Raw genomic sequence first — 21,639 nt, forward strand, 5'->3', positions numbered from 1 at the left:
GAATGCAGTATCAAATTACTTCTGAAAATCAAAACTGTGGGGATTTAATCCTTTAACTGCCAGAAACCAGGCTGCCTCAATAGACCATAACAACTCTTTGTATCCAGCCTCATTTTAATGCTATAATGGTAGTTATATTAAGCTATTCATGATAGTTTCTAGCATTTTACCTGAAGTTTCTTTATATCTTACTGCTATTGTCAAAGTTGCTCTGTTGAAAGAGCAGGACATTTAAAAAGTAATATATTAAACTATTGCATGATTTCCTAAAATCGTGAGGATAAAGCAGTTTCTTTTGAAAAGCTTGAGCTCCCTCTAATGGCATAGTTTTTGAATCGCATGAGGTGAACATATTTAAGATTTTTTATTTGGTGTTCACCAGAAATATTAAGTTACAAACTCAGAATTTCCACTCAGGGTCATCTTTTTCTACAAATTATGGGTGTTTCTGTGCAGGATTTCTGCAAGGTTCTAGTCAAAGGAATCTCTTGCATAAATAACCCTCTAAGCATCCTTAGAAACAAACAGGATTATTTTTTTAAAAAAGGATTTGGAATTATAAATTACAGATCATTTGGTATGTGAACCAGAGCTGTTTGGTAGGATTAGGATTCAATGTATTGTACAAACTCCGCAAATGGGTTAATTAAGTAACCAGATTAAATGTTTAATACGTTTAATACAGTCAATGACTGCAGGAACACCTTTCGATTTCACTTAAATCCAAGAATTTCTCTGCAAGAAAGCAAATTCTTTTTCAACAAACCGAATGAGTGTCAACAGAAAGTGCAGAATTGGTGTGAAAAAGCACAGCTTGGAATAAAGGTATTGCTGACTTTTATGAACCATCCCAAAGCTTCATCTTGTTCCATTCGGTAAGGGCCAGAACCTGAAGTTAGTCTACTCTTCAGAAACCGCACACACAAGGCACTAATTGTAGAAAGTTCTTTATTCTGAAGTTATTCCTAAAAGGATGTTCATTCTTCAGGGATTCCATACTTTCAAAGGCAGATTAAAAAAAAAAAGGTTGGTAGCGAGATCTCCCTTATCATTACAAAGCCAATGCAAAGAAGAAAAATCTTAGAACAAAAAGTGCCACAAAGTTTGGTCTTTCGTCTCAAATTCTCCTGAGACTACCTTTTGTTTACATTTCACGAAACAGAGTCACAAAAATGTATTCTTCTTTGTTCCTATCTAGATTTTGCTTTTTTAGTTTTATGTCCAAATAGTTTCAGGGAGTAAATCCGCCTGAAAGAAAGGAATATAATTAATTCTAAATAAACATAGGGCTGAACCATTTCAGAAATGCAGAGCTAGAAGGTTAAGGCAACATCTGTTTTCCAACCCACACCCTTCATATCTCTAATAATTCCCTCCACCAAGAAGTTACATAGGAGGTACAATCTCTCTGTGGATCTCCTTCCACAGGCTGCTGCAAGGATGTTGTCATTCCTCACAACATTTTAGAAATATTGTGGTTTGTAGAGCTCTTCATCATCTCTGATAATTTTAATATTATTTGATTTTGAAAAAGTACTTGGTCCAGTTGTTATTTTGTAGTGATTTTACTGTACTGTAATGTGGTTTGTCTTAATTCAAGCCCTTACTGGATTTCAACCAAAAAAAAACCCCCTCTGCTGATAAATACTTTCAAAAATAATGATAAATAAATAATAGTGCAGTTTTTCCTGCAGCTGCTATCTTTCTATGTGCTGGATTACATTCCTCCATCAAGAGGCTACGTTGGAGGTACAAAACAAAATTATTTTCTCATAAGAGCCATCACTCTGGATCTCCATCCAGTGGAGGCTGTGTGGATATTGTCATTCCTCATGACATCTTAGAAATACTGTAGGTTTTAGAGCCTTTCATCAACTCTGATAATTTGATTGTGAAACAACAGCTTGGTCCAGCTGTTATTTTGTAGTGATTTTACTGTACTGCAATATAGTTGTTTTAATTCAAGGCCTTACTTACATGATTAAAAAAAACCTGATACTTTCAAAAAATAAAATAAATAATGGTCCAGCTTGTCTACATCTGCTATCTTTCTACATGCTGGATTACAACTCACATCACCCCAAAAGCATGACTGTGGTGGCTAAGGATAAAACAAAATGCAATTCTAGACATCTGCAGAGTCCCAGGTGGGGGAACGCTATAGCAATCTAGTAAAAGTAGATGTCTATTCTTTTTTCTCTAAAGCAGAGTTTCTCAACCTTGGTAAATTTCAGATGTGTGGATTTCAATTCCCAGAATTTTCCACCCAACATGCCAACATTCTGGGAGTTGAAATCCACATACCTGAAATTTGCCATGGTTGAGAATCACTGCTCTGAAGGCCCAAATGCTGTCTTATTTATTTTTAAAAAATAAGTAATTTGGCCCCCAGGGAAGGAAGGAAATTTCACCCAAGATATCCCAAGAAAAGAGGAGAGGAAAAACAGAAGTGCCGTGGAGAGTGAAAGTTATCTCAGAGAAAGTATCTTTGGATACTGCCATATTGTTTTGCAAAATCTAGATTGATCAGCTGATTTCTTTTCCTTGATAGGATTGATAGAAATGAATTGCCACTGAAGTAATAGATTGTTGGATTTTGTTCCAAATCAGACTCTTGCGCATAAGAGGTTTCTATTATTATATTATTATTTTTTAAAGTGGGAAAGATCAGCTTTCCCCACTGCCACAGCATATGAGTGGGAAAAGTATTACTGATTTATTTCTACATATGAATAATGCAAAAACAAAGAATGCCCTGCCCTGCAAGGAACAACTTGGCCCTACAGAGTCCTCTAATCACAACAATCCTGATTTGACCACATTTGTGCCACAGAAAGAAAAAGTGAAGAAAGTGAGAAAACAGATTCTATCTAACACCCCACCACAACCATGGGAACAAACACTGCTCTGCCTGCTAAGAATAGCAAAGGGGTTACACATCCTGGTTATCAAATGTTTCTTTCCTGCCACAAAAGCTCTGCAGGGGCCAAATCTAAAATTAGGACCACGGGGCTAACCTGGCCACCAAATTACCAGATCTGTTTCTGGGGGAAGCCCTGTTTTTCAGCCCAACTACAAAGCAACATATAGCCAGAGAAGAATGTGGGCATTTTGTCCCAGAATCCTTTGCAGCGTTTACCCAATTCATAGGCCCTGTGCTAGTATTGTCTGTCAGGCTGTATGGAACCCTGAAACGTGTGCCTCTTGGACCCTGCCTGTGATACAAACCCTGGTGAAATAATACAACCACTGGAATCTCTTCCAGATGTGGTGATCAAATTGTCCCACTCACTCATCACACGTTCCTTGTGAAATTACTTCCCTACCAACCCATGTCAAATTGTGATGTGGATAGGATTCTGGAGAGGATCGGTAAGGCTTTCTGCATTAGGAGGGTTTATCATGTCCCGACCTCCACTGGCCTCTCTCAAGTGGATCCGCTGATGGTACATCATACTGTGTCTCCGCCTAAACCTCACTCCGCACTCACCACACTGATAGGGTCTCTCACCGGTGTGAATTCTTAGATGCCGAGTGAGATGCGACTGTCGTCCAAACCGCTTTCCGCATTCTGTACAAGGATAGGGTCTCTCGCCAGTGTGAGTGATCTGATGCCGAGTCAGATGAGATTGCCGACTGAAGGTTTTCCCGCACTCAGTGCAAGGATAGACCTTGGTTGCCAGGTGGGTCTTCTGGTGTCTCGTGAGACCGTAGAGATCATGGAATATTTCCCCACACTCCAAGCACTGGTAAGCTTGCTTCTCAGTGTGGGTTCGCTGGTGAGCGGCCAGCTCTGAAGGCCATATGAACCCCTTCCCACACTCAGTGCAGAAGTAGCGCTTCTCTCCTGTGTGAATACGTTGGTGTGTGGCGAGTTCGGACGGCCATCGGAACGCCTTGCCACATTCTCCACAAAGATGGCGTTTCTCCGTCATGCCAGCTCCCAGGTGAGGGGGATGAGGTGGTTGGCTATTGCTGTTCTCACAATCAGCAATGGGAGACAAACTGTTGCCTGCATGGCTCCTCTGATGGGCCATCAGCTCCGAGGGCCACTGGAATCCTTTCCCGCACTCAGGGCAGAGGTAGTGTTTGTTCTTGTTGTGAGTTTTCTGATGAGTGGCGAGTTCAGAGGGCCACCGGAACCCTTTTCCGCATTCGGGACAAAGATGAGGTTTCTTGACAGTATGAGTTTTTATCATATCACCATTGGGAGGTGCTTTCTCACCTGTCAAAATATTCTCGGTTGTATTAAACTCAGAGGGCCAATGAAGCAAAGTGTCAGCATCCATGGTGTAGTGTGGCTGTTCCGTGTCATGGATCCTCTGGTGGATGGTTAGCTCTGTTGACCAGCGGAATCGCTTGCCACATTCGGTGCAGACATGACATTCCTCACCCATGTGGGTTTTCTGATGCCTGGTAAGGTGTGAGGATCGACCAAATTGTTTTCCACACTCAGTGCAGTTATAGGATTTGGGCCGGGTGTGGACTTTTTGATGAAGGGCCAATTCTGACTGGCAGCGGAATCGCTTTCCGCATTCAATGCAAGGGTGGCGTTTCTCTCTTATCCGTATCCTCTTCGGAGCCATTTGCGGCACTGCTCCGTTGGATTTTTCTCCAAATCCCATCTGAGGATCTGCTCTGTTGGGAGTCTGGCCACCTGCTTTGATGTGGGAATAAGAGAGAATTCAAACAATTTATAGACACCATCTAGCTTTGCTGACTCAATAAACCATGATCAGCCAACTTATATTCATATATATAATATATATATATTTTACAAAACTGAATGGATTAATTACACCCCGGGGGAAATAATATTAGCCAAGTTACTAGTTCAGTTTAGGTTAATTGACTGAATTAATTATGCTTACACAAGAGAAACTTAAGAAAGTAGTTTTCAGACATCACACATATACACACTCATATTCCAATAAGTACTTCCATGTAAGGGCCTTTCCATTTTATCTTACATAGCAGATAATGTCCCTCCTCCTAAAGGGGTGTCTCCTCTGCAGATTTTCTTAGCTAGCCCTTCTCAACCTAACATTATCCAGATTATTTGGGACTTCAACTTCCATAAGAGAGGATTTACTGCAGCACCTGGCAAATCTGCTCTAGCTGTGAAAGCTAAAGAGGGGTGAAGCTTAGTTGGTATTTTAGATGGGAACCAGAAGTGGTATTCAGCAGGTTCTCGCCAGTTCTGGAGAACCAGTAGTGGAATTTTTGAGTAGTTCAGAGAACTGGCAAATTCCACCTCTGACTGGAGATTTTACAGTATCCTTCCCCTGCCACACCCATTAGGCCACGCCCACAAAACCAGTAGTAAAAAAATCCCACCGCTGATGGGAACTGTAAACTAGATTAAGCAATCAAAAGCCATCACAGAAGAAGGCAATGGTGGGCCATTTATCCATGAAATTGCCAGGAGTCAAACTCTGCTTGAAGACTTCACTTTCTTTCTTTTGGGCCATATTGTCAGAAACTCTAGTTCAAAGGTGTCAAACTACATTGTCACAGCGTCCCCTGATGTATCAGGACTTTTTTCCCCTCTGCCAAACTGGATATGGGCGCATCTGGTCCATAGACCGGGAGTTTGACAGCCCTGCTCTAGTTGTATTCCCAACATATTTGGGATTACAGAGAGCTCTGGTGGTGCGGTGGTTAAAGTACACTACTGCGGGCAAATTCTGCCTACAGTCTGGAGTTCGATCCTGATGGGGCTCAAGGTTGATTTAGCCTTCCATCCTTCCAAGGTCGGTAAAATGAGGACCCAGATAGCTGGGGGCAATGTGCAAATAATGCTGATATTGTAAATCACCCAGATAATGCTGTAAAGCACTATGGGGTGGTATATAATCTAAATGTTTTTGCTATTGCTATATTCAGGTATCCATTTGAATTAATCACTGTGATAACATACCTTACATATAATAATAACATGCAAACAGAAAGATACAATCCAAAGTTTTATCCAAAGCAAAGGCAGTAGCATCTACAGCAAATGTGACCGATGCCCAAACATGCAACCCCTGATATCATCACACAAATGACACAAGTACATATTTGCGTTAAGGCATCTGATACAAATTCATAAGTCAGGACATTTGTGCAATGACATTTATCTCACACAAAGTATTAGTTTACCTCCTTGCAGATGCTACGAGCAAAGAACTGGTGACTTTTTAGTTGTGGTTGAGATTTTAACTCCCATCTCCCCAGGTCAAAGGTCAGGGATGGTAAGAATTGTATAGGTAGTCCTCGATTTACAACAATTAAGCCCCAAATTTCTTTTGTTAAGTGAGATATTTATTTTCTGACAAACCCCCCCCCTCCATTTTATAATATTCCTTGCCACTGTTAAGTGAATCACTGCAGTTGTTAAGTTAGTTACCCGGTTGTTAAACAAATCTTGCTTCCCCATTGACTTTGCTTGTCAGATCCCCAAAAGGGATCATATGACCCCGGGAACACTGCAGCCATCATAAATATATACTAGTTGCCAAATATCTGAATTTTGATCATGTGACCATGAGGATGCTGCAAAGGTCATAACTGTGAGAAATGGTCGTAAGTCACTTTTTTCACTGCCGTTGTAACATTGAACAGTTACTACATGAACTGTTGTAACTCAAGGACTACCTGTAATTGGTAATCAAAAAGACAAGCAGTTCCACGAAATGATTTAGATTTTCAGTCTGAATGGTTTTTATTAAAAAGTGCTCTGTTCCTTATAAAGACAACCAAATTTTGCTAGCTTCAGACACTATAATTTTCCTCTGTCTCATGCACTTACTCCAGAATAAGACATCACTGAATTTAAAAAAAAAACCTTGCTGCTTTCTTAGTCTGCATTAACTAATAATCCATATTAGTGACGATTAGCATTCATTATTAAGTTTGACGAAAACAACATAAGTCTTTTAATTGGCGAAGTAGCTGCTTTGTAACATTTAAGGCATTTTTCCGGAAGTACAAGCCTGTGTTGCAATTCAATCAGACAGCATAAATAGTACAGCTGGTGTCAGCCCTGAATACATCTTTTAAGCTGGAGACATTTTAGGAGCATCTTCAGGACTGCCACAGCCAGGGCGGTCTGAGCTGTGGGTAAGCGAGGGGGGAGATAGAGATAGCAATAGCTGGGGATGTGTAGTCAAAACAACATTATTTTCCGTGGGAGCCAAGGACGTTCGACCAGGTGTTGGGAGAGGCATGGACCAAAGCCAGCCAGATGGTGCCTGCGACCTAGTTGGACCCTGGGATGGATGTGTGACTTGAGGGGAAGAATTTTGGGGTTTGATTTGGGTGGGGGAAACCTCGGATCCTCGAGTCGGGTTTTCCCCAGATGTGCCAATAGGACATGCCTAATAAATCTATATTTTCAGGAATATGCCTGCCTTGGAGTTTTGATTCTGTTGGGTGTGTTAACTGGAACTCCGATATCTGGTTTCTATCTCTTTCAATTATGTTTATATTACTATGACAATGGTTATTGTTTTTGTTATTATATAAAGCATATATTCCTAGCTCCTATCAGTATGATGGTTAAGCAATGCTGGAAAATTTTTAGAAGCTAGACATAAGATGGCTGGAATAGATTTCCAACAGTTGGAACTGCAGCTAGCCCTTGACCATAACTGAGCCCAAAAATTTATGTTGCCAAGTGAGGCGTTTGTTAAATGAATGTTGTCCCATTTAATGACCTTTCTTGCCACAGTTGTTAAGTAAATCACTGCAACTGCTAAATTAGTGACCCAATTGTTAAGTGAATCTAGCTTTTCCATTGACTTTGCTTGACAGAGATTTGCAAAAAGTGATCACATGACCCTGGCACCCTGCAATCGTCCTAGATACGAGTCAGTTGCCAAGCATCTGAATTTGGATCACATGACCATGGGGATGCTACAATGATTGTAAGTGTATAAAAGGACATGTCACTTTTTTTCAGTGCTGTTGTAACTTTGAACAGTCATCAAATGAACTATTGCAGGGGTGTCAAACTCGATTTCATTGAGGGCTGCATTAGGGTTGTGTTTGACCTGGGGAGGGGCTGGGAGTGTTTGGACAGGGTAGGCATGGCCAGCTCAACATCACTCTGGTGGCCTGAATGCTCTGCCAGTGAAAACTGAGCTCTGGAGGACCACCCGCCGCCCTCGCAAGCTCCATTTTTGGCTGTGATGGCCTCTTGCAAGCCTCTGCCAGCGAAAATACCTGCTGCCCTCAGAAGTTCCATTTTTGCTGGCAGAGGCACCATGGACCGGTCCTTCGCTGTTTCCAGGGCGCCCCTGCGGGCCAGATCTAAGCACTCTGCGGGCCAGATCCGGCCCCCGGGCCTTAGGTGTGACATCTCTGAACTATTGTAATCGAGGACTACCTGTAAAACCTGTACTACCTAGCTGAAATTCTGTCAGCTGCTCCCCCACAAGACTATCATCTTAAATGGAAGAATTATAAGCTTCTTCTTTTCACCATTATCATACCGAACAAGCCCATGCTAATGCATTAAAAAGAAAGGATACTCTATTTGTCTGGTACACAATAATCAAAATAAGATTATTCAGATGCAGAAGACAATCTGAATTCATCTGCTTCATCAGTAAGTACCAAATGAGCTTGAGGGCGATTAAGGACAGCAGCCTTCAGACAATTGGCAAAAACCAATGTCTTTTTACTAATGATAGTGTTTTGGAGTTCAAAAAACCATAAAGACTTTTCACTGTTATAGTCAGGGTGGTCAGCCTTTCGATAGCTGAAGCCAGCCCTCAGACTGGGGTTGGAGGAGGGAGATAAGATCACAGCGATTCAAAATCATGCTGCTGCAGAAGGAAAGGTTTTGACTCACCTGAACCTCCTCCTCTTTCTCTTCCATCATCTGCAGAAGAATCCCAGGTGGCTTCTGAGTCAGAAGAACCTATGCAAGAAAGGAAAAATGTGAAACCTAAAGCTTACCTGAAAACATGCCTCGGGATGTGTAAAGAATACTCACCATCGCAAGACGTTTTTTAGATCTTTTGGAAGGAAAGCTAACAAATCAAATCTTTATTACGGTGAAAGACCAGCATAATGGAAAGCTGATAGGTTTCTGCCTGATAGCACTTGTTACTAATTGCCTGTATTTTTCAAAGACCCTGATAACGTTGTGGAGTCCAATGCCAAGGCAGCAAAGGAATGGATTGCATTATCCAGGGAAAATGAAGACATTATTCCAAATTCCCTTCACTGGAATTCCATGGGGGAAAAAAAGATTTCTTATGTTGTTTAATCATAGCCCAAAAAGAAAAAGAAAATTGTAGGGATATAACTTGGTTGCTATGTGCAAACTTCTGGCTTCACAAATCACCTCTGCATGTTCCTGTTCTTGTTTTGATATGCATTTACCAGAGTTTAATCCACAACCATGATCAGCTTTCAATTCTGCTTTAATAAATCTATTGTTTATACAAAACAGTTTATTATACTTGAGAAGGATGTCTGTGGATATTCTCAGCCATCCAGGTCATAGTTGTCTCAAATGTACTTTTTAAAAAGGCAACTAGATTATGTTTTTTCCTTTGAGGAAAAAGACATTTCGCTTCTTATCCCAGAAGCCTCATCAGTTTTGGTTGGACTGAAGGGGTGGGGAATGGAAGGATTAGTTTTGACAGGATGTTGGGCAAAGGTGGGTGGGGATGGGCGCAGGAGGATTATTTATTTGCAGTCATCTTGTCATTAGCTCTCTCTCTCTCTCTGAGAACCGTTGAGGCCATTTGGGAGTCTATCTGTGCCCTTATAATCAGAATGTAAATGGGGTGGAATCTTCTTGGAACCGCCGAAAGGACTGATTGTAGACAAGAGATAGATGGTCATGTTCCTCCCCCTCTGTTGAAGAACAGCTGTTCAACTTTTTTCCCCAATGATCACTCTCTATCCAGAATGTGGACTTCCAAATTAGAGTCTATCTATGTTAGAATTGAACAGTGCTCCCTCAAGAAGAGGGAGAGGGATATGGCACCATCTATCTCCTGCCTACAGCACAGTTCTTTTGGCAGTTCCAAGAAGATTCCACACCTGTTTGCAGTCTGATTCAAGTGACCTTGAGAGCACAGATAATCCCACAAGTGGCCTCAATGGCTCTCAGACAGAGCGCTAACCACCAGATGATTGGAAAGAAATATAATCCTTACATTCCTCCGGAACATCCTGTCAGAATACTTCTCCCAGTTCTCTCCCCACCCCTCCCCGGCAACCAATCATCCAGCCAGAATTGATGAAGTTTTTTGGATGAGAAGCGAAACATCTTCCTCAAAGGAAAAAAACACAGTCCAGTTGCCTTTTGAAAATGCACCTTTGAGATTTGAGGATATCACAGCAGACCAAATTTAAGAAGAATATAAGAAGAAAAAGAACAGAATTTAAGGTTCATTGCTTTGGCAGGTCTTCAAAACAATGGCTATGAATGATGGCATCTGGAGGACACTGGATTGGAGAAGCTAAATTGAGTTATTTTTAAAAGTATACTTAGTCCTTCATTAGGATTTATATTACTCTATACATTTAGTTCCTAGATGTTTACCATGTTATATAATCCTTGTACGGTGGGAATGCATATATCAATAATAATTTTAAAAATGCATTTAGAGAAATAGAAGCAATTCAAAGCGCTAAGTAGGTGGATTGATAGTTCCTTACCAAGCAAACATATATCTACATCATCCCGTTGTCCAGTTTCCATGCATATATCTCCATGCTCAGTATTTGAAAGGACTTGGTCTCCATTAGGAAATGCCACCACTACTTCCTCAAATAAGTAAAAATCCTGAAGATTCATCAAAGAGGCACAATTAACAAAGAAGTCAAATACTAAACTAATTAGTATTTGTTTAATACTAACCTAAGCAGATTTAGAAAAATAAACATTTCCTCTCTGAAAAAGAAAATAAAAGGGGATAAAAATGTTGGCCGCAGCTCTCCCATAGGGATCTATTCCCCATACAGACCTGGCTGTTTGGCAGGGGTGGAGGGAATATTTACATCTTATTTTAAAACTATATATTCCTAGGTAGGTTTAAGTAGAAAGTAGTTGGGCATCTGTAAATGATGCTATAGTACAGGGGTGTCAAACTCAAAGCCTGTGGGCCGCATTTAGCCCATGGGGTACTTAGATCTGGCCCATGGGAAACAGCAAAGGACTGGCAGAGGCTTGCAGGAGGCCATCACATCTGTAAACGGAGATTGGGAGCCCATTTTCACTGGTAGAGCACTCAGGTCACTGTAGGCGCCCCCAACATGAGTGATGTCAAACTGGCCATGCCCTTCCCACCCCAAGGTCAAACACAACCCTGATGTGGCCCTAAATGAAATAGAGTTTGACACCCCTGCTGTACTAGAATCCTGAACTGAACAAGAGTTGGATTAAATGTTCTCCAAGTTGCCTACCAACTTACCTTCTATGAAACTAGGGAGAATTTTTTAAAATAACCCACCTTACAAGGTTGTTATTCTAAGAAAAAGAAGCATTACTGTATGCATTCCAGCTTGTACAAAGTAAGTGAGGGATATCATCATAATCATAATATAGATTCTTCCCATCTCATAGTATTCTGCTATTGTTGCTATTCAGAATGTGGACTGCTTTATTTGCATTTTAGTATCATTTACTGATGGCAAGCAAAACACGCCACAAGTTTTAATTCAATTGATTATTCAATGCAGTCTTGGCAAATGAAATCTTGGACAGTTGGATAACCAAAAGCATACATGGTTTTTCTTCTGCTTTCCTGTTGTATTAATTTTTGATTTTAATATTTTCTCTAAACTTCTAAACCAGGTGCGTCAAACTCATGGTGTAGCATTGTTACATGATGTATCGCAACTTTTTCTCCCTTCGTTAAACCGGGGGTGGAGGTGGCCAGCGTGTGATGCATCCAGCCTGCAGACTGCGTGTTTGACACCCCTGCTCTAAACCCTTTCACTAAACCTGGAGCCAATAAGAGCCAATAAGAGCCAACAACAAAAATACCCCACGAATCAGTTTCCATTTGGACTCTTCCACTTCCCTTTCAAACAGGAAAATCAAAATTAAAACCTCTCTGGAAAAAAACCAATACCTAACTCAATACCTAAGAGCACTTTGAGTCTGTTCCCTCCAACACAGAATCTGCAATGCTCCTATTAAATGAAATGAAATAGTAGAAATCTCAGAAGAACACTACAGTCTTCTGAAACTTTTAGCTTTTGACCATAAATTCAATAAATATTTTTGAGACATAATTTGAGGGTCAATTTGGTTCAGTTGCAGATTTTTAATGACTTTTGGGTAACTCTTTCTATTCTTTTAAGGCAAAGATGCACAATAATAATCTGAAGGCTGGGGTATGCTAAATTTGTCCTTTCATAGGCATTTTAGAAGCTGAGGCCAAAGCAAAAATTAAATTTCAATCAGTGGAATCAAATTTCAAAATTATCAATTAAATATAGTTGTGGCTTCCACAAATAATGACTGACATTCTAGAAATGCTACAAGAATTAAGAAAAACTTTATAACCGCATGGGTTTCAGAATTCGGGAAAGATGATATATTAGAGCTACCTGGCAGGGGATGATGGGGAATGCAATCAGACTTAGGAGGCCAAGTTTGCTGTACAGTATGGAAACTACATTAATCACTTTCTCAAGTGCTTCTGGTTTCCATAAAGAAGTTCCAATAAAAAAATCATAAATTGTGACTTTCTGCTCCAGTGTCACAATTTATATCAATGCCTACTTTCTGATTACAGTTTACATTTCTGCAGAAAGGAGCTTTTAGAAGAAACCTAATTTAACTTCTTAGCAGAAACCCTTTGCTTCCAGGCTGCAGACTACAGCTCCCAGGATCCTTTGTGCAGCGTTCTGGAAATCTACTGAAGGCAGATGATGCAAACCTCTTTGTGGAAAACCATCATGACAAAGGAAATAAAGAGACAGGAGGGAGGATGTTGAAATGTTTTAATTTAAAGATCTGTAAAGCCTATGAGATTTCAGTGGGCAGTTCAGAGATTTGAGGAGCTGAGAAAGAAATGAAAAAATGAATCAAGAGTTTGGTTCTTAAAAATTATAAGCATGATGATGGTTTAGAGCCAGAATACCCCTGATATTTGAGGCAATTTCTAAAAAAAAATAATCTTGGGGATGAAAAAAAAAAATGCATAATTTTTCCTGCTGAGAGAGGGGAGAATTTTGCCCACACTCACTCCTGCTGAGGTGCCTCAGCTTTGGCATCCGAACTATTTATAATCGCTCAGATGTTAAAGAAGAAGCCTGATTGCCTCTGAAAACTACAGCTTCTGCTCCTTTCTTTCCTCTCTTTAAAGGGACATCCAAGAAAGTGAGGTATATCTGATGTGACCCTTTCCTGCACTCTCTTCCTTGGGAGGGAGAAAGGAATTCAGAGCTGCTTGATGTCCTGGCATGCCAACCCTTTCAATCTATTACCAAAGTGGCAGAAAACATGTCAAATAATCGTACCCTTTTCCTAGGAAGTCAGGCCTTTTTAGAACAATAACCGTTGGCTTCTGGGGGGGAAAGTTAACAATTCTAAGTTTGATGTATATTGAAAATCAAACTCTGAAAATTTGGAATTTCTTGAATTGATCAAGCTTGAATGTAAGTAAAAAGATACATTTTACACTGCTGGAAGGAAATTATCACTACATAGTATATTTGCAATCTGGTCTAGTCTATATAGAGAAGGATTACGCAACCAGCTGCCTGCTGGATCTTATGGACTACAATTCCCACAATTTTTGCCCCAGGCCATGCCAAAACTTCTGAAAATGTCCTTGTCTTCACAAATACAGTAGGAGACTTTTGAAGGTTCATTACTTTTGATAAAAGTTTTGCATCCAAATTCTCTAATTAAAAGGATCAAACAACAGGTAATGAGAGAATCCTCTGACAGTAACTTCAGAGAGTTATTGCAACATAAAATAGCTGAAAATTTTCAGCAGACAAAACACACACGCATCTAGAGGACTCAGTTCTCTAGATACGTGCGTGTTCTGTCTACCGTTATGCCAAGGAATATTATGGTTTGTTGCACAGTACCCAAATGCTTAGACTGGATTTAGCATTTTTATGCATCAATCTCATTCTTCTCAAGGACTAGGACATTATTTACTGTATATCTCACCTTATTTTTAAAAATAAGATAGTGAACATACCTAACTTCTCCCACAGTATTTTCCCCACAATAATCAGAGACTTGTCTAAAGTCACCTAGTCCATTTTCATTCCAAGGAAGGACTAAAACTCACGGTCTCCTGGTTTCTAGCTCTGCATCCAGTTATACTGCTATTTCAATCCCCAAACATTTCAAGATCAAAACTTAGCTTCCAATTTTGCTGCAGTGGAGGTAGATGCACCCATGAGTCATTTTAAATCCAGGCTCGCAATTAATACACATTTGTAAGTTAGGACAAAGTTCTAAAGAGCTAAATAGTTCCAGAAATGTCATTTTAATCTCAGTATGAATCAGGTGCTTCAACCAAGAGGATGTTTCTTCAGATAGGAACTTCTGATCAGTCTCATCTCCCTGTTTAAGATTGTCCATAACAAACTTTCTAAAAGGTCAGGCAGAAACCAGTGGACCTCCACAGACTGTCACTTTCAACACACCCGTCAGTCTGGCTGATAAAAAGACACAGTGAATTGTAATTCAGAAGCACTGGGGTCTGGTCAGATTTCACACTGCTGGAAACCACAGGTGGGGTTGAGGATCAACTCAAGACTATAAACACATTTTTATGACAATAGCAATCTGATAGTTGTCTCTGCCACTGGTTTGCATCCCTGTAGGAAATCAGGGAACAGCTTGCAAGCAATCAAAAACTCCAGCTCATTCAGCCATTGCCAGAATTCCCCCCACCCCACCCCCAATGCATATTTCCTCCCCATTTTTTGCACAGGGGCTTGACTGTCTGCTGTAAAAAAAAGCCCACCCCCATGACTTTCCAAGCTCATGGATTAAAAGTAGCAAGAAGTGAGGTGAGCATATGGAATCAGCAGGCCACAGTTGGCTAAGGACAGCTGGCAATGCCCATAGATTGCCGTGTGATAGGGCTGGTAAGGAGACAGTGGATTGTAGCATTTCATTTGCAGAGGAATGATCACACCTTTGGTGCTTCCCATAGTTCTGCAAGTAAAACAAGCCAAGGGAGAAGAAGAACGACCTCAAGTACTAGGTGTGGTTTGGTGTAGTTGTCTAAACTTGCTATAGGAGGAAATATTTTAAAGTGGCATTCACCCTGCTAATTTGGACCAGCCATAAATCTGCTGAGACCTCCTCTGTCTACCTACTGGAAATAGAATGGAATATATTTCTTCAATTTTATGGTGTTTTATTTTATTGTTCTGTGATGTTTTATTGAGATTGAAGATTGAGATTTGTATGCTTTGGAAGAAAGGTAGTATCATAAAGTCTTAAGAATAATAATTGCGTAATTACCATCAGTCAGGTGTGAACATTTGTTCCAAAAGGAAAACATTTTGACTCTCCACCCATTTCATTTACCTTCCATACTTGCTGCAGATATCCCATTTCAGGCACTTGCCTATCCCAAAGTTTCCCCCCAAATAATATAGCCCAACAATGAACCTTAAGAATATATGCAAGGAAAGGAAGGGAGACTGAGCCATCTTACCTCCTCTTCTGGTCTTTCTGCTTCATTTTGCTTGGCTAGGAACTCCTCCGCTAGGGCCACGGCCCGTGCACAAGTCTCCGGGCTACACTCCCATACCCGACTTCGGATTCCAGGAGGGAGAACGGCTAGGAACTGTTCTAAGATCAGAACATCAAGAATCTGTTCCTTAGTACGGTTCTTTGGCTTCAGCCAGTGATTGCAGAGCTCCCATAGCTGACCACATGCCTTTCGTGGACCCTCAGTGTCCTGGTAACAGAACTGCCGGAAGCGCCGGCGGGCAGTCTCCAGGCTGAAACTGCCTCCTCCAGATATAGGTGTCCGTGCTTTGCCAGTACTCCCTCTATCTGCACTAGCTGGGGAGCGTTGAAGGTCCTGGTGGCTCTCTTCAATGAAAGATGCTCCCCATGAAGATGAAGTATTCCCCAGTTGCTCCATAGTTGGGAAGGTGTCCAGTTCTACCTCTGCTGCAGCGACTTCCACTACCTGAGTGATATTGGAGGTGGCTGCTTCTGGTGATATTAATGGTGATTCTATAATTTCAGGAAGAAAAGGCTGTGAAGTTTGGGACACCTCCTCCCACTGGACCTCCCAGCGCTGAGGTTGTGCTGCCTCTAGCTGCACTGATTCAGCAGTTAGTGATGCCTCTAAGCCTAGCAGCTCTTCAACTGTTCCAGTACACACCACAAACAGGGAGTCATCTCCATTAACTGCTCCCATTGCCTCTTGCTGAGGATCTTGTGGATGTGCCTCCTCCTCCTCCTCCTCCTCATCCCCTTCTCCCTCCTCCTCCTCCTCCTCCTCCTCTTCATCCTCCTCCTCCTCTTCTTCCTCCTCCTCCTCTCCCCTCTCTTCCTCTTCTTCCTCTTCATCTGCCCCCCCTTCAGCATCTACTTCTACTTCGTCAGGCTCTTCCTCCTCCTCAATTGTGATCTCTGGATACATCTCCTGCTCAAGCAGCACCTTAAAATGGAGATCCACTTTCTGTGAACCCTGTATAGACTCCATTTTATTTTCTAAGAGATAGACAGATTTATCCCAATTGTAGACTGAGGTTTGGCCAGTGATACCCCACGTCTCACAGGCAAACATGGTGGGAAGAATCTTCTTCCTCCTCAAATTTTGACCACAAGCTTAGGCCAAGGTTTGTCAACAATTTCCAGGAGGCAGAGAGACTGTTGTCAAGGAAACTGCTCTGTCGCAGGATTCCGCCATATATCAAGTGGATTTGGCTTTTCCAAATGTGTTTACATGAGTACTTTCTCCCTAAAAAGACAAAAAAAAGCAATCACCTGAGCAGTCAACAAAATGAGATTAACCAAATTTATATTTACATAATCCATTCCATATAAAAAAGAAAGCTATTTCTGAGGAAAAGGGGCTTTTTTGTATGGCTTGCTTTGGTTTAGTTTAAGATGATGGATGTGTTTCCCCTGGCAGAAACCATTTTAAGAAAAAAATTACCCTGAGGTGTAAAAAAAACGACAAAAAAGACTTCACTTTTAAGAGCAGGACAGTTACCCCTGGGTTTCACATATTGCAATTATAATTCAAACATACTTCAATCATTTAAACCTGCTTTCATTCACAGGGGCAGTTGTCATCAGTCAGAAAGCTTCTATCGGCCTAAAAAAAACACAGGGCAAATTAAAGACTGGAAAAGTTTAAGATGAGTTAATGTCAAAGAAAAACCTTCCTCATAACAGTTAACTCCTTCACAAAGATAATGGGGAAAGGAATAATGCTAAGTGATTATTCTTCGCCCAATCTATTTTTGGAAAGGGTGAGGATAAAGAGCAGGGGATGATGGTTTCATCCATGCAGCTCTCTCCCTGAATCTACACATTCAGAATAATAACTCTTCACAGATTCTACCACTTTAGAATCTGGAGGTAGGGTTAAGGTTCTGGTCTAAAAATCAGGAGATGATGAGTTCTAATCCCACCTTAGGTTTGAAAGTCAACTCAGTAACTTTGGGCGAGACACTCTTTCTCAGTTCAATTCACCTCACAGGGTTGTTTGTTCTAGGGAAAATAGGAGGAGGAAGGAATGTTAGGTATGTTTGCCATCTTGAATTATTTATAAAGTAATAAAGTTGGGATAAAAAGCTAATAAATAGATCACATCACAGTAAGGTTCTCTTCACTCATCTTTCACCATGCTGAAAGCCAAACTTAGAACTAAACTTTCTCCAATATGACAATATTTCTCAATTAAATGTTCTCATTGCAGAAATCACCCTAAGCTCATATAATATTGCTCCATCTCCCCAGAAAATAGCAAACCTGTTCCACAATAGTTACCTTCTTTTATTGCAGTTTAAGTCTGTTGTTTGCACATCACCACACACAGATGGTGATAAAATGAATAATTTATCAAATCTATACAATAAAATAAAATGCACAGAACCAGGATAATCTTAAACAATTCTTTGTTAACCAACAGAAAAAGTCAGGAATTTTCTCTCAAGTTTTCTAATTTCCAAACCAGGGCAAAATAGATTTGCAATTCCATTTAAAAATCATTTTTGCACAAAATCACAAGGATGCTACCTCTCATTTCTCCCCACTCATGAAGATGTCACCAGTGGCATATGGTGTCACTTCAGAATCAAGACCATAGAAAATTATGTTTAGTTTCTCTACACGTGAACTGATTTCACTGTATCATTTCACAGTCATAAGTGACAATGATATGCAGGAAAACAATTGTTCAATAATGCTTTGGGGTGAATGTATCAAATTCTAAAGATTCTCCCCCCCAAAGAAAAACAATTTTGAAGCTTTCTTCATTTTCAACTCCAGTAGTAATGGGTAAAATCTGGGGAAAAAATCCTAATTTTTCATTTCAAAAATTGCATATTTTTCTTGTCCACTATTGCTCCTTGTCACATTGTAAGTATTGATTTATAACTGGCTTTTCCACTAGAGTTACTCAGTCAATATTAATAAGAATTTGAAAAGAAAATCTGGAGCAGGGCTCTATATCTTCCCAACTGAAACATCATCACAAAGTAATGCTTCTGGTTCTCAAAAATAATCATTGAGATATTTAATCTTTCTAAAAGGAAAAAAAAAGCCTCCTCTTTCAAAAAATGCAAATGATCAAATATAAAGCTACTATCCACTACAAAACCTATTATGAAAACAAGCAACACTAACAGCAGGGGCAGTTTTGCCTATTACATCTACACATTTAGATGTATTGTACTTGGAAAGGGTATTTTTTTCTGAATCAACAATTGTCAAGTTTACTGATTCTGATTTACTGGATTTACTTACTAGGGTTTTGACAAACAAGCAAAAACATCAAACAGATTATTTTCATTGATTTATTTTGCCAACTCAATCACAGACCTCTGGGGCAAAAGAATTTTTCACAAGATATATATCTAAGAAATTCAAAATTCTACCTCTCACTTTCCAAACAATCCCCAGAGAAATATCTGGCTCACAAATGCATCCCCTCCTAAAATATTCATAAAATTCTCTAGAGAGAAGATAGAGGAGCAGAGGATAAGGCCTTCTTACTAATTACTAACCTCAATTGTGGATTTTTTTTAATGTACTTGCGTAGCAGCAACTCATAAGAGCCAAACTATTTTTTAAATAATTGGAATGGAGGCTCTGACTGATTCTTTAGGGAATTCATTCGGTGTCACAGGTTTAGGAAGCAGGCAGGTCATTTTCAGTTATTCCTAAATGAGCAAGTCATGTCACTTTTTCCCAAACAGGGCTTGGGCTTATAACATCACCTTATTGTTGAAACTGAGTTTGCATAAAACGAATCTTCCTCTCCCTTCCCCACTTCAAACGCTAAAAACCCCTTCCTCCATTTTACGGTTTGCAAACTCCTCTTCCTGTTCTCCCCCCCCCCGAACACAGCTGCCCTAACTTTCCCCTTCCAACTTCGTTTATTGCATCTCCACTTCCTGTCACCCGCTTTCCAGGAGAACATTTTCTTCCCCTCCTCCCCTTCTTCCTAAAACGTCTACCCCTCTCCCGACCCGCAAAGGGCTTCTCCCACTGCAAACCCCGTTCGGGGCCCCCACCCCGTTTGCAAGAGGCACGCACCCCCATGGAAAGGACCTTGAGCCATTCATTCCCCAACCCCGCGCACTCACTTTCCTATCTGCTGCGCCCACCTTTCTCTTGCAAAGCCGGGCTTTCGACTGCCCTACGCCCCACGGAGCAGAGCCTCTCGGGGCGCTTCCAACCCATTCGTTCCCCCCATATGACACCAAGACAAGGGAATGCAGCCATTTGCCTCTTTGATGTGGTTGGGGATGGGAGGGGCAAAGAGATGGCTAAGCTTTCTCCCACCCAGCCACCCCTTTCCGACCTTTTGATATTATACCCACCTTGGACGGGGGGTGATAAAATGAGCGCCCTCCCCACCTAATCCCTTACCTTGCCGCCGATGCCACCACCTCCTCCTGGTCGTCTCGCACGTGTCTTTCTAAGAAGGAAAGGTCCGCCTCTGTCCTGTAACTCACCCTTGCAAGGGAGAGCTGGTCTTCCCTCCCGCCCTCTTGCACCAGAAGCGGCTGCTTAAGCGGGCGAGGGAGGGACTCACTACCCCGAACCTTTCTCACTGCTCCAAAGGCGGAGCAGGAAGGCGCCGCCTCCTCTTCCTTGTTTCCCACGTGGTCGCCAGGCTATTAACCCTTTTTCAGTCCAAAATTTTAGCGCGACCCTTTCTCCCGTCTCCCACCCACCTCCGCCAGGATCGGATTTTTTTTATTATTATTATTATTTATTTTCGTGGGTTTCAGATCCGGGCCCTAATTTAAGGTTTGAAAAGGAAGAATTTTGGAAAACTGATTGTCTCCAGACACCTGCCTTGACAACGGAATAATCGTAGAAGAAATGATAATGACAATCATCATATCATGATCATGATAGTTTGATCTTGGGACATATATATTGTCACGGGATATACACTATTCCCAGACGTTCTGCCTCGTATTTTATTTCCTTTGAGCTTACATTCAAACCATGCCTTTTCATTTTCATCTTCTAAACCGGAATTGACTTTATTGAACAGCTGTTCCTAAGAATAAAATAAAAAAAACCCGCTAAAAAGCAAACAAGAAAATGATTCTTGTAGCCCGTTGCGAGCTAAACCACTTATGCTTTCTCGGAGAACGCTAGACGGACATCTAAAGTTTATAATGTACTGATAGCTTTTTCTTCTTCAATTCTTTTTTTCGGGGAGGAAACGAACAAACAAAAGACCCAGGTGGGAAAGTTCCGGGGAGGTACAAATGAAAGAACGTGGTCTGGATCCTAAATAAAATTCTGGAGAATATGCTGAGAATCTTCAATAGAGTCCCCTTATGTGAATATTCTGAACCCGGGTTAAATTTCTTTCTAGAGTTTTTGTGTAATATGTTACTGCACAAACTGAAAACTGGGATTTCAAATAAAAAAAACCCATTTCTCCTTCTTCAACGATAAAAGTTTACATTGTAATTCAGAAAAACGTTTTATCTTCATGGATTTCTGAAAGCCTTTGTGCCTCAACCAAACAATGTTTGGTTTTGTCAATGGGAATCTTACCCTTGGCTCAAACTCCAAATTACCACTACAGCAGTGGATTTCCAAATGTGTTTTGACCTCAAAAATTTCGAAGATCAAATAAATATCTTTAAATTTTTCAGTTTTAATTTCTCAGTTTTAAATTTCTCAGTAAATATCTATATAAAGTAAACCCAAGTAAACCCAAACTCTTTGGAGTCACCAGTCTTTTTTAAGAAAGTAAAGGTGTCATGAGAGGAAAATGTGAATCACTAACACGTGTATTCTCTTCCTTGCTTGAATGGATTTTATTGATTCATTTTACTGGAGAGCAACTAAGGAGAAATTAAGGATTTGCACACAGACTCAGAGACAGATTCTACGCACAGAAGTTACTCAGTATCTGTTATAGCAAGGACGACATACTAAACTTATATGACACCAAACTCTTACTCTCAAAATCAAACAAA

General features: G+C 40.7%; 1 protein-coding gene across 12 annotated transcripts; it reads right to left on the minus strand.

The window, feature by feature from the left end:
* Window positions 1–659: 659 nt before the first annotated feature.
* LOC113443478 (uncharacterized) lies at window positions 660–20,248 on the minus strand. 12 transcript variants are annotated; one of them, XM_087915588.1, is made up of 8 exons: window positions 20,060–20,248; window positions 17,596–17,674; window positions 17,211–17,276; window positions 15,654–16,916; window positions 10,666–10,792; window positions 8,840–8,908; window positions 3,491–4,657; window positions 660–1,248 (listed from the first exon to the last, which is right to left on the minus strand). In XM_087915588.1, exons 4-8 carry the CDS (start codon window positions 16,740–16,742, stop codon window positions 1,232–1,234), a joined length of 2,469 nt encoding a protein of 822 aa, XP_087771714.1. In that variant the 5' UTR covers window positions 16,743–16,916; window positions 17,211–17,276; window positions 17,596–17,674; window positions 20,060–20,248; the 3' UTR covers window positions 660–1,231. The 12 variants fall into 12 exon arrangements, with proteins under 12 accessions (XP_087771714.1, XP_087771715.1, XP_087771711.1 ...); XM_087915589.1 differs by having other exon boundaries at window positions 3,512–4,660; XM_087915585.1 differs by having other exon boundaries at window positions 3,491–4,660.
* Between the last annotated feature and the right edge of the window lie 1,391 nt (window positions 20,249–21,639).

Source organism: Pseudonaja textilis, chromosome Z, assembly GCF_049901715.1.
Source record: "Pseudonaja textilis isolate UNSWEBS1 chromosome Z, rPseTex1.2, whole genome shotgun sequence".
NCBI lineage: Eukaryota > Metazoa > Chordata > Lepidosauria > Squamata > Elapidae > Pseudonaja > Pseudonaja textilis.